The sequence below is a fragment of the Odontesthes bonariensis genome, chromosome 3 (assembly GCF_027942865.1).
Source record: "Odontesthes bonariensis isolate fOdoBon6 chromosome 3, fOdoBon6.hap1, whole genome shotgun sequence".
Lineage (NCBI taxonomy): Eukaryota > Metazoa > Chordata > Actinopteri > Atheriniformes > Atherinopsidae > Odontesthes > Odontesthes bonariensis.
In genome coordinates, this window is record NC_134508.1 from 20,431,664 (window position 1) to 20,442,632 (window position 10,969).

Genomic DNA, 10,969 nt, shown 5'->3' on the forward strand with positions numbered 1-10,969 from the left:
CAATCTATGTTCTGAAAACTCATCCCCGCATGAGCTCGGGTAACACATATGAAGTCAGCACAACCCATTTTCACATAATAGAAAGTGATATTATATTAATGAAGGGGGGGAAGAAACTAAACCGCACCCCTATAGACAAATCCGAGACGACAGAGATCCGATTGTGCGGTATTAGATGGTATTATGATAATACATGTTGTATTTCTTAGGGGAGAATACATGAAAAGATCAGAAAAAAAAAGGTACCGCGGTCCCTTTCGAGTACTGCCAAACTAAAGACGCACCTACCTCCTCACGCAATACAGTCTCCGGGGAGACTGCAAGCGGGAGGGGGGCACAGATGAGCAGTGAGGGGGTGGGGGCGAAACTATCATAGTTACAAAACAATGCTAGAGGGGATTGAAAAAATCTAATTTAAATGTTTTCAAGGCGACGGATTATTCATGTGCTCGAGGCATACAGGATGTCGTTTTTCGCCACTCAGAGAAGTTTGACGTCTCACTTGAACATCCCATACATGCGTATGTTTCCCTTTCTGATACACTGAAATGTCATTCCAACCAGCTGCAGGCCAACTCCCCAAATAAGCCGCCGTCTCCCTCCGTTTTCCAACACGCTGCACCACAAATTCCCATTTCCCCGTTTAAAATCACATACTTCTCACTGATGCCTCGCATGCATTATCTGGCCGTGCACTGGCAAGGAGCCTTCCACAGACGCTATAGAAAAAGATGCTGAGAGAGGGACCGCTCTGCGGCAATGGGATGCAGTCAGTCGACAAAGTGCGACCGAGATCCATCCCACGAGCCAAAATATCAGACAAAGCAGAGAACAGATTGTCTACTTACTTTCACGCGCATTAACAGATATCCCGACAGATGTCACTGAACTGCAGATGTAGAAAAGAGTCGGGAGTAACTGCGGCTGTCGCCATATTGTAGCTGCTATCTTCCTTCCCGGTGCGTGCCGCTGCCCTGCATAATTGATGACTCTCAGCAAATTGTAAGGGAGTGTCGGTAAATGCCTTCAGTTTCAATAACGGACAAGAGACCGCAGCATCGTAAGCATAAAAGACTATTCATGTAACAACGGTCGCTCATAATCTGGCTGCCACTGGTATTGCAATTGGCAAAATATTTGTTTTTATTTTAATTTCTTACAAAAAAAAAAAGATAGCTAGTGCGAATCTTTAATGACTTACCATCGATGAGACCGGACCTGGAAGTTACAACACTAATATAAAACAACTCCGAACTTATCATGAGAGTTTAATATGCTCAGCTTTCAGCGGATGGTATACCAAGCAGACTATTTATTAGAATTTCATATTAACAAGTACAAATAAAAAGCTTGAAAAGAGAAATAAAAATTCAGCCAAACAGTGTTTGCGTCTGAGGCCGCCTTCTTTAGGTTCTTCATAGCTTATTCTTTAGTGAAACCAAACAAGCCTACACGTATTTTCAAAGTGGATCTACCGATCATCAGTTATTCGTATTTGTTCATTTGGAAATGCAAAGTGCTATGGCTTTATCACATTTGAGGTTTCATTTGAAAAGCAAAAGGATATCAGTCTTTGCTCTGTCTCAGGAAGTCATTACAATACACCCCACCTCCAGGATCCTTAAATCAAACCAGCTTTAGGAGGTCTATTGCTTGTTTTTTTTTTAGATAATAATATCTGCTTTTAATTCCCAGAAAGTCAAAATTCTCCGCTGTGAAAAAGATTAATGTAATAATGTGATCCAAGCTGCAAAGATCCAGCAAAAATAAATTCTCAGGAATCAATATCGACAGCATAGTATAACTGAAACTTTGGCATGATCACATATAGATTTGCTCATATTTATCAAACCATGGCATCTCTGCTGTGATCACAACAGATGCAGTAGATGCAATATCATACATGTACAGTCTACTTTCATAATCTAAGATTTCAAACGTCTTACTTTGTTCAGTTCTTCAAAAACCAATGGAATTTTGTGTATTGAGGACATAGTTTGTGACTGAATGCCTCCTCTACTGTAGCATAACTCCTCATGTGTAAGCACAAACATTTTCAGTTTTCTTATTTCTTTTGTTTTTCTTATACCCCTCACCCTTGGAATTAAAACGTTGGAGGATTTCTTACAGGGAGGGTTTTCAGAGTGATCCAACAATGTCTCTCTCTGGTGGAGAGACAGAGGAAATGCAGATTTTATATGGAAATCATGAAATTGCGTAACCTCCCCTCCTCCTCCTCCTCAGTGCATTTCAAAACGGTAAGCATGGGGAATTTCATTGTTACAGTATACACTGTGGAATAGACAGAGATGTTTGATTTAGCCATTATAGTTTTTCTTTTTTTGGCAGTGAGGTTTAGCAGGAATAACATAGCAATGGGGCCAGAGCTGGACTGGGGGTGCAGGCTTAACCCAGCAGGCCAAAAGGTGCCCCGACAATCAGATTTACTTTTACAAAATAGATATATGAGGAAATAGCCAAAGTAAATAAAATAAAAAGTAAGGGCTTATTGGCACAGATCACAGTAATTGAAATCAGGAAAATGGATTTAGTCTGGATGTAAAATATATATATTTTTTTTTAAAGGAACCCCTAATGATGTAGAATGTAAAATTTTACTGGATTTTTTTGTTTGTAATATATGCCTGTGAGTAAATAATTTTGAGTAACGTCACCATGAAATTCTCTCAGTGTGTATTTTACTATTGAGACAAGTATTTATTTTTATTTTTTTTGTATTGAAGGTTTTCTGAAGATCTAACTTTGAGCGTGACCCACAGATATACAATACTGTGCAATATCGTTCAGCTAAACGAATGAACAAACAAATCAATAAATATGCTTTCATGAAACTATTATGTTATTGCCTGCTGTGTGCAAATATGAATGGGAATCCCAGACAGTGTACAGATGCTGTTTTGGTACACAGTATAGGGCAAAAGTGTGGCGAAAGCCCTAATTTATAAATGTTTTGTTTACAAGCAGCCAGACTTTCTTGTAATATTTTAAAGTGGACTTGAACAATAATTCTCTGGGCTTTCTGAAGGTCTTTTACATTTTTTTTGTTCTTTGGACATTGGCTGTTTTTTCAATCATTTTCAGTCCAGCACTTGTACCTGATCATTTTTGGAGAAATGAGGTGTCTGAGCCACTGAAGGCTGCTGAAATGCACCTAACTCAAAGGATGAACCAGCTGTGGGTCTAAACATAACAGACAATTTAACAAAGAACCAACTTTGAATTGATCAGTGCCTGTTACAAATATACTTAAAGGGATAGTTTGCCTCTTTTGACATGAAGCTGTATGACATCCCATATTAGCAATATCATTTATGAACATTGACTTACCCCCCGCTGCGTCCTGTGAGCCGAGTTCCAGCCTCGTTTTGGCGTTGACGAAGGTAGTCCGGCTAGTTGGCTGGGGTCGCAAAAATAAAGCATTTTGCTTCTCAAAACAATATGCGTTCAAAAGAGTAACACATTTGCATCACAAAATCTTTCTCCAGAAAAAGTCAGACCTCACATCGCTTGGCGCTATTTCTCTCTACTTTCTATTCGGGCTGTGTAGACTGTGCAGACCGAAGTGCAGACCGAGTAACAGGTGCGGCTGTCGGCAGGTGGCTGAACGCATCGATATGAAGGGAGGCAGAATGACCACCTCACGTATGAGAACTTCGTTGTGAAGTCTGACTTTTTCTGGAGGGACGATTTTGTGATGCAAATGCATTACTCTTTTGAACGCATATTGTTTTGGGAAGCAAGACGCTTTATTTTTGCGGCCCCAGCCAACTAGCCGGACTACCTTCGTCAACACCAAAACGAGGCTGGAACTCGGCTCACAGGACGCAGCGGGGGGGGTAAGTCAATGTTCATAAATGATATTGCTAATATGGGATGTCATACAGCTTCATGTCAAAAGAGGTGAACTATCCCTTTAATTTGGCCCCATTTAGTTTGTTGTTGAATGTACAAAAAAAAAAAAAATAGGCCAAACACAACAGTCTGACAAACTTAAGATTCCCAAAAAATGGATTTGCTGAAAATGTTCATCCTGCTACTTTTGAACTACTTCACATATGTATTTTGGAGTGAGCTTCAAAAGGGAAGTTATAATCAAGGATATCCTTGTTAACTTTGAAGTGGATTTCGAGGGTGACGCAAATTCAAAATAAGGCTTGTGAACCTCCTCCTGCGGACTGAATGTAGTTGCAGTAAGCGCGACGATTTTAATTTGAAAACGCACACCGGATCTCTCGTTTGGTGTCATCTTTGAGGGCAACTTAACAGCTTGTTGTTGTTGTCTCCCACTTTTGGACTAGCCACGAGGGTCAGGGTCTGCGAAGATGACTTTTCCGATGAAATTCTGGACCTTCGTGGTCAACGCTTTGTGCGTGCCCCTCCATCTGATCCAAGCGGTTGGTCTGTATGAGATATACAAACGCGTCTTCCCGTTTTGCGTGTACCGTATTTCAATAACGTACAACGAGAAAATGCGCGACAAGAAAAGGGAGCTGTTTCGCAGTGTCTCGGAGTTCGGCAGGGATGGAAAACCGGTCACAATTTTGGAGATTGGGTGTGGCAGCGGCACGAATTTTGAGTTTTATCCGCCTGGGTCCAAGGTGACCTGCACCGACCCCAACCCGCACTTTAAGAAATATCTGAACAAGTGCATGGACCAGAATGACCACCTCACGTATGAGAACTTCGTGGTGTCGTCGGGGGAGGACATGAGTTCAGTTGAGGACGACTCGGTAGACGTCGTTGTCTGCACCCTGGTGCTTTGCACCGTCCACGACATAACCCAAACCCTGAGAGAGGTGCACCGCATCCTGCGGCCAGTAAGTGGTCCTCCTCCGCTGAAATGGGCTCAGCGACGCATTTCTAACATTTTCATCTATTTAGTCACTTTTACCTCAACACTTAAAAAAAAAAAATAATAATAATTGATTTTATGAGGTAGGCTATTTGCTTTTAGACATTGCCAGGCAACCCAGCCAGTTGATATGGTGGTGCTGTTGCCCGAACATTCTAGCTCCAGGTTAATCATTCACTTCTGGTGTTCAACTAACTCACTATACCAACAAAACGCAACCGGCAACTGCACTGTGGGTGGCCGAGTCATTTCTACGATGTTACCACTTACAGAACCCACTTTTATCTGTCTCTGTGTTTTTAGGGGTGTAGAAATATAGTTATAAATCTGAAACCTGGAATGGTAAATGATGAACTATTGAAGTCAAAGTGCATCACATTCAGTTGATTTGCGCAACCATTATGATATGAGACGCATACAGTTGGAAAGGTGAATAACACTAGAGGAGCTGGCTCACCAGAGAGCACTGATAATATTTTGTAATGTAAAATGTCCTATTAACAATACTGAGAAGGATAGTAGATCTTCAGCCTACAAATCTGCGATTACTTGCATATCAGACGATTAATCACTGGTGACAACACCTCTCTGGTTGTGTGTACAGTTTGGGCTGCAGGTTTCACATTACAGTTACGTAACCGGTTGGACAGGGATTGGACCCTCAAATTCAGCCATATTTCCCAGACCACTGGCACACCTAAACTCAGACTTTAGGCCAGCAAAGGAATGCTCATTTTTCACTGTCAGCAGATGGACTATTAAACATGCACAGAGATGCTCAGTTTTTGAGCAAAGCAATAAAGCAGACAGTTTGAGTTTGCGGATCCCAAGAGGAGACGAGACTCCGATATTTTTCCAGATTTCCTCATTCTGTATAAACTCTGAATTATTAGCACCGAGTCTGTGAATGGAAATGAATATGAACAAGCTGAAGTTATGCTGAGGTTTGTGCGCTGTTGTAACTTTTAATCATCGAATATTAAACCATGCAGTGTGGTTTTAACAGCAATGCATAGGGATTTTTTTGGGTTAAAACATCCAAAGCAGAGAAACTGTCCTTGATGGCTGCTTCCTTTGACCCGTGTCTTTGAAATATACAGACGAAAGATGTGCAGCAGTGTGCTGGCATTTAGTTTGAGTGAAGGGGTGCTAATATTCTCCTTTGCAGACTTAATTGTCCAAGTTTCATTCAATATTCTGCATGTGTTGCAACACGGGCCTGATAGAAAATGTAAATTAGACAAAGAGGTTCAGAAAAGAGGAAAGTGTGGAAACTTACCTCAGCCAGAGACGGAACGAGCGATGTGCGCAAAGTGTAGGCCTATGAGATGCACGTTGTAATTTCGGATGGCACAGTTATAAATCTTTGTCTCACAGGGTGGAGCCTTCTTTTTCTTGGAGCACGTGGTTGCAGACCCCTCGACTTGGTCTTTCTTCTTTCAGCATGTCCTCCAGCCTGCATGGTATTACTTTGGCGATGGATGTGAGGTCACCCGGGAAACCTGGAAATACCTGGAGGCAGCTGGATTCTCTGAGCTCAAACTGAGACACGTCGAAACACCGCTCATCTTCATGATCAAACCGCACATCGTGGGCTATGCTGTCAAATAAGTCCTGCCTTATTAGCCATGTATTGCACTGTGTTCACAACCAGTTCACAAAATGCCACGCTTTTGACCTTTCTTTTCACTGATGTGACCACCAGCGATAGAGATAAAAGCCGTTGCTTTAAAGGATAAGACCGGTTTTTTGACATTGGGCCCTTGATTTCACATTATAACATGATGTTCTACTCACCCCTGCTTGTTGTTGGTCATTTGGAGCTGTTCCGAAGATATTCGCGAGGCGTCTGGCTGCTCTCTTGAGATATTCGGCCATGAAACGGTTTCCTATGGGCAAGCTTATACAGGCACAAACTATGCTGTTTATAATTTATTAATTACTCTACACTAGCACTGATAACGTGGAGGTGCGTCGCTTAATTAAAAAAAATCCAGGTTACTAATTTTGAATTTTAGCCGAATGAATAAATAGGCAGCAGGTCTGTGGGCTGTCTGTGGCAGTAGCACGACGAGGACGTCAGTAACACCCACTTTACGACAAAAAAATCTAAATTACAGTAACCCGGATTTTTTTAAGTAAGCGACGCACCTCCACGTTATCAGTGCTAATGTACAGTAATTAATAAATTATAAACAGCATAGTTTGTGCCTGTATAAGCTTGCCCATAGGAAACCGTTTCATGGCCGAATATCTCAAGAGAGCAGCCAGACGCCTCTCGAATATCTTCGGAACAGCTCCAAATGACAAACAACAAGCAGGGGTGAGTGGAACATCATGTCATAATGTGAAATCAAGGGCCCAATGTCAAAAAAAGGTCTTATCCTTTAATACTCATTTCTTTTTCTGCGATGGAATAGACCATTAGTGTTGTTTTTAAGGAGGGAATTTCTTCCGGGATGCTACCCAATGCTAATTTTAACACTGTTAAATGAACTTTGTGTTTGTTTATTCCTCCATTGCTTATTTGCAACCTGTTTGCTGAGAAATCGATAATACTTAACCTAGGGAATTGAGTATATGTATTTTCTTTGAGCCATTGCATTTATTTGTCAATTTTAACTGTGCATTACATTTTTGCTGTGATTGCAACATTTGTGTCAAAATGTTGGCCATTAAAGGATTTTACTTCGCATTATTTTTCTTTTCAAATGTATTTGTTTCAAAGTTGGAGGAACTGCAGGTAAATAACTGTACCGAAGTTTTGTAAATGAGTTCATTCGCGGCATCTGGCGGTCAAAGTGCGACATAAGTCGGTCAAGAATTAACAAGGTAATCTTTTGAGCTGCTAAAGTCTCTCGGTTGGATGTGTGTCGGGGTTTTACAGATATCTGCAGGGGGAAAAATGAGGTCTTGTTTCATGAAACTGTGCAGACTGCTTTGTTTGGCGTTCTGTTTCCCCTTACGACTAATGGAGATAGTAGGACTGTTTGCCATGTACAAACGCCTGTTTCCCTGGCTCGCCTACAGTGTCACATTTTCATACAACGACAAAATGCACAAAATGAAGAGGGAACTGTTTCGGAACGTGGCCGCATTTGCAGACACCGACGGTACGCTCCGTCTGTTGGAGATCGGCTGTGGCAGCGGGGCGAACTTCGGGTTTTACCCCTACGGCTGCACGGTGACCTGCACCGACCCCAATCCGCACTTTGAGAAGTACCTGAGGTGGAGCATGGACGCAAATAAGCACCTGACCTATGGGAAGTTTTTAGTTGTGTCCGGGGAGGACATGGCGGGCGTACAGGATGGGTCGGTGGACGTCGTTGTCTGCACGTTGGTTCTGTGTTCTGTCAGCAGTGTGCAGCAGGTCCTGCAGGAGGCCCGGCGCGTTCTCAGGACCGTGAGTCTCAGCGCGCCGCCCTGACGAGCAGTAGGGTGCATTTTGCTTTGTGCCTCACAATGGGTGCCACGATAGTGGATGATCACAGTTTTGGGCGACTTCATAGAACAAATTTGTATGTTATCCGCCGTGTGTTCATTACAGTACATTATGTTAAGTATAAGTGAAGATAAAACACTACTGTGTCACTGGTTGCCATGAGAACAACATCCTGTGATAGTGTAGTCAAGGTCCATCGAGTTTATTGGGATAAACAAAATATATCTGATGTGTTCAAGGTCCCTGGGCTTCTTTGCGTCATCTGAAGTTAAAAAAAAAAACTTTAAAAACTTTTTTTTTTTTTTCATTTGTATGAAAGCAAGAGATGTTCAGCTGTACAAGGACAATTTCTTGAATCTCGGGAAAGATCACCCAAACTGCAACGAGTTTTGGTTCCAACAGCTGCAGACATCCTGTTATCGGTTTAGATTGCACTCATGAATAGGCTAAACTCACGGTGACCTTTGGCTTGAACGCAGAAAGCCTCGGCACAGATAGGCTAAACAGCCAGGGAGCTGTGGTAGTTGTGAAATGAACGCAAAAATCTGTTTCTGTTGGCTCTCTCTTTCAGGGCGGAGCCTTCTATTTTCTGGAGCATGTTGTCTCAGATCCCTCCTCGTGGACATATTTCTTTCAGTATGCGTTGGAGCCTCTATGGTACTACCTTGGAGATGGATGCACGGTTACCAGGACAACATGGAAAGACCTGGAAGCGGCTGGTTTTGCTGAGCTTCACTTGAAACACATTGAGGCTCCGGAGGTCTCTTTAATGATAAGGCCACACATACTGGGATACTCAGTCAAATGACTGTGGGACATGATAAAGACTTTTCGGTATTTTACACTACTTTTTATTTTTTTTTAAATTAATTAATTAATTTGCACATTTTACATATAAAACTTCATAATAATAATAAAATTAAACATTGTGCTGGAGAAGTTGGAAGCCAAAAAAAGGCGTATAGAGATACCTCCCCAATATAAGCAACTATAGTTATCTTTACAGTGTCAAAATTAAATATTGACACAAAAAAATATTAAAAACAAGACAAGAAATAAACAATTTACACACAAAAATATATATATAGTTACAAAAGTGCATAACAGAAACCAAACAGTGTTACAAATCTTTGGTAATTAAAAATCTTTTCAGGTGTTTTTGAACAATGACAATGTTGATATTGATTGTAGTGATGTGGGTAGATTGTTCCAGAGAGACAGACCTCTGTATTTTAATATGTATTGATTAAGGGAAGTCCAACAATATGGAAGATAAAAGTAATTTGAAGATATTATATGATACGAATGAACGTTAGAGGAAAACTTTAAAAAAATCTGGAAAGCAAATGGCAGCTCATGAGTTAGATGTACATATTTATACATAAGTTTGAATTTTTTGAAAAGGGGAGCAGAAGAATCGGTTCTTTTAGCAAAACTAATCATTCTCAAAAATTTCTTTTGGATGAGTTAAATCTTGTTAAGAAAAGTAGGACATGTAACAGCCCCACACAGTGTTACAATACATAATATAAGGATAAATTAAACTGTAATAAAAAGTTAAGACACAGGAATGGTTTATTAATGAACAAACTCTACTTAGAATACCAATTGACTTCATAGTCTTTTTACAGAAAAATTCAATATGGTATTTCCATGTTAATTTTTCATCTACCATGACTCCTAGGAATTTAATGTGAGGAACATTAAGTTATTTCAATGTTGTCTATAAATATTTTGGCTTTTTCTTTTGTATACTTTTTCTTTTTATTATAAAATATCAGAAAATTAGATTTATTCATGTTGAGAGAGAGTTTGTTCATTTGGAGCCATCTGGAAAGTGATGACAGCTCTTCATTTGCTTCACAAATCAGTGTATTAAAATTTTCATGTGAAGCAACAAGACATGTGTCTTCAGCAAATAAAAAAGGCAATACGTTATGGCAGACCCTAGGAAGATCATTCATATAGATCAAAAACAGGAGAGGTCCAAGGATGGAACCCTGGGGTACTCCACAAAGTAGCTTAGCTCTATTTGAATTATAACTATTAACCGAAACATATTGTTCCCTATCATTTAAATAATTAATTAACCATTTGAGAGCAACATCATGAAACTCATATTTATATAATTTTTCAATAAGAATGTTAAAATCAACCGTGTCAAAGGCTTTTGAAAAGTCTAAGAAAATGCCAAGAGATATCTTTTTATTATCTAAAGCTGTGGAGATTTTATGAACAAGCTGCAAAAGAGCCATTTCTGTTTGTTTTTTTCGAAAACCACATTGATGGCTGTACAATATGTTATTCCCATCCAAATACTTTTCTATTCTTAGATACTAGTTTCTCTAAAACTTTGGAAAAACAAGGTAAAACAGATATAGGGTGGTAATTAGTAAATATACTGGAATCACCCGATTTGAATAACGGGATGACTTTAGCTACTTTGAGGTCACTTGGTACAACACCTGTTTTTAGGGACATGGTTAAAACATGGGTGAGGGATTCAACAATACAGGAAACTACCCTTTTTATTAGACTGGACCTTATTTCATCATGTCCTGCAGCAGAATCTTTCAATTGCAATATAAAGGCATGCACTTCTTTAGAAGTAGGAGGATCAAACATACAAATGCCAGGATAATGATCATTGATAT

At 40.2% G+C, this 10,969-nt stretch overlaps 3 protein-coding genes across 12 annotated transcripts in view; 2 read left to right on the forward strand and 1 right to left on the reverse strand.

The window, feature by feature from the left end:
• scn8ab (sodium channel, voltage gated, type VIII, alpha subunit b) overlaps positions 1 to 1,001 on the reverse strand; it is a 48,513-nt gene extending 47,512 nt beyond the window's left edge. For all 10 annotated transcript variants that reach the window (XM_075460884.1, XM_075460881.1, XM_075460880.1 and 7 more), the window contains exon 1: positions 849 to 1,001. The gene's annotated coding sequence lies outside the window, so the exon portion shown is untranslated. The remainder of the gene's footprint in view (positions 1 to 848) is intronic.
• A 3,272-nt stretch (positions 1,002 to 4,273) lies between these two features.
• LOC142377787 (thiol S-methyltransferase TMT1A-like) lies at positions 4,274 to 6,748 on the forward strand. Its single transcript, XM_075462104.1, has 2 exons — positions 4,274 to 4,838; positions 6,251 to 6,748. The coding sequence occupies exons 1-2, from the start codon at positions 4,344 to 4,346 to the stop codon at positions 6,482 to 6,484; spliced, it is 729 nt and encodes a 242-aa protein (XP_075318219.1). The 5' UTR covers positions 4,274 to 4,343; the 3' UTR covers positions 6,485 to 6,748.
• Positions 6,749 to 7,793: 1,045 nt separating this feature from the next.
• LOC142377788 (thiol S-methyltransferase TMT1A-like) lies at positions 7,794 to 9,123 on the forward strand. The gene is made up of 2 exons (XM_075462105.1): positions 7,794 to 8,276; positions 8,887 to 9,123. The coding sequence occupies exons 1-2, from the start codon at positions 7,794 to 7,796 to the stop codon at positions 9,121 to 9,123; spliced, it is 720 nt and encodes a 239-aa protein (XP_075318220.1).
• The last annotated feature ends 1,846 nt before the right edge of the window (positions 9,124 to 10,969 follow it).

What these genes read in the sequence shown, in the direction of transcription:
- LOC142377788 (XM_075462105.1), top strand. Translation starts at nt 7,794, where the DNA reads ATGAAACTGTGCAGACTGCTTTGTTTGGCGTTCTGTTTCCCCTTACGA. An exon ending in CCCGGCGCGTTCTCAGGACC is followed by an intron (nt 8,277 to 8,886) that starts GTGAGTCTCAGC and finishes TCTCTCTTTCAG; the next exon opens with GGCGGAGCCTTCTATTTTCT.
- LOC142377787 (XM_075462104.1), top strand. Translation starts at nt 4,344, where the DNA reads ATGACTTTTCCGATGAAATTCTGGACCTTCGTGGTCAACGCTTTGTGC. An exon ending in TGCACCGCATCCTGCGGCCA is followed by an intron (nt 4,839 to 6,250) that starts GTAAGTGGTCCT and finishes TTTGTCTCACAG; the next exon opens with GGTGGAGCCTTCTTTTTCTT.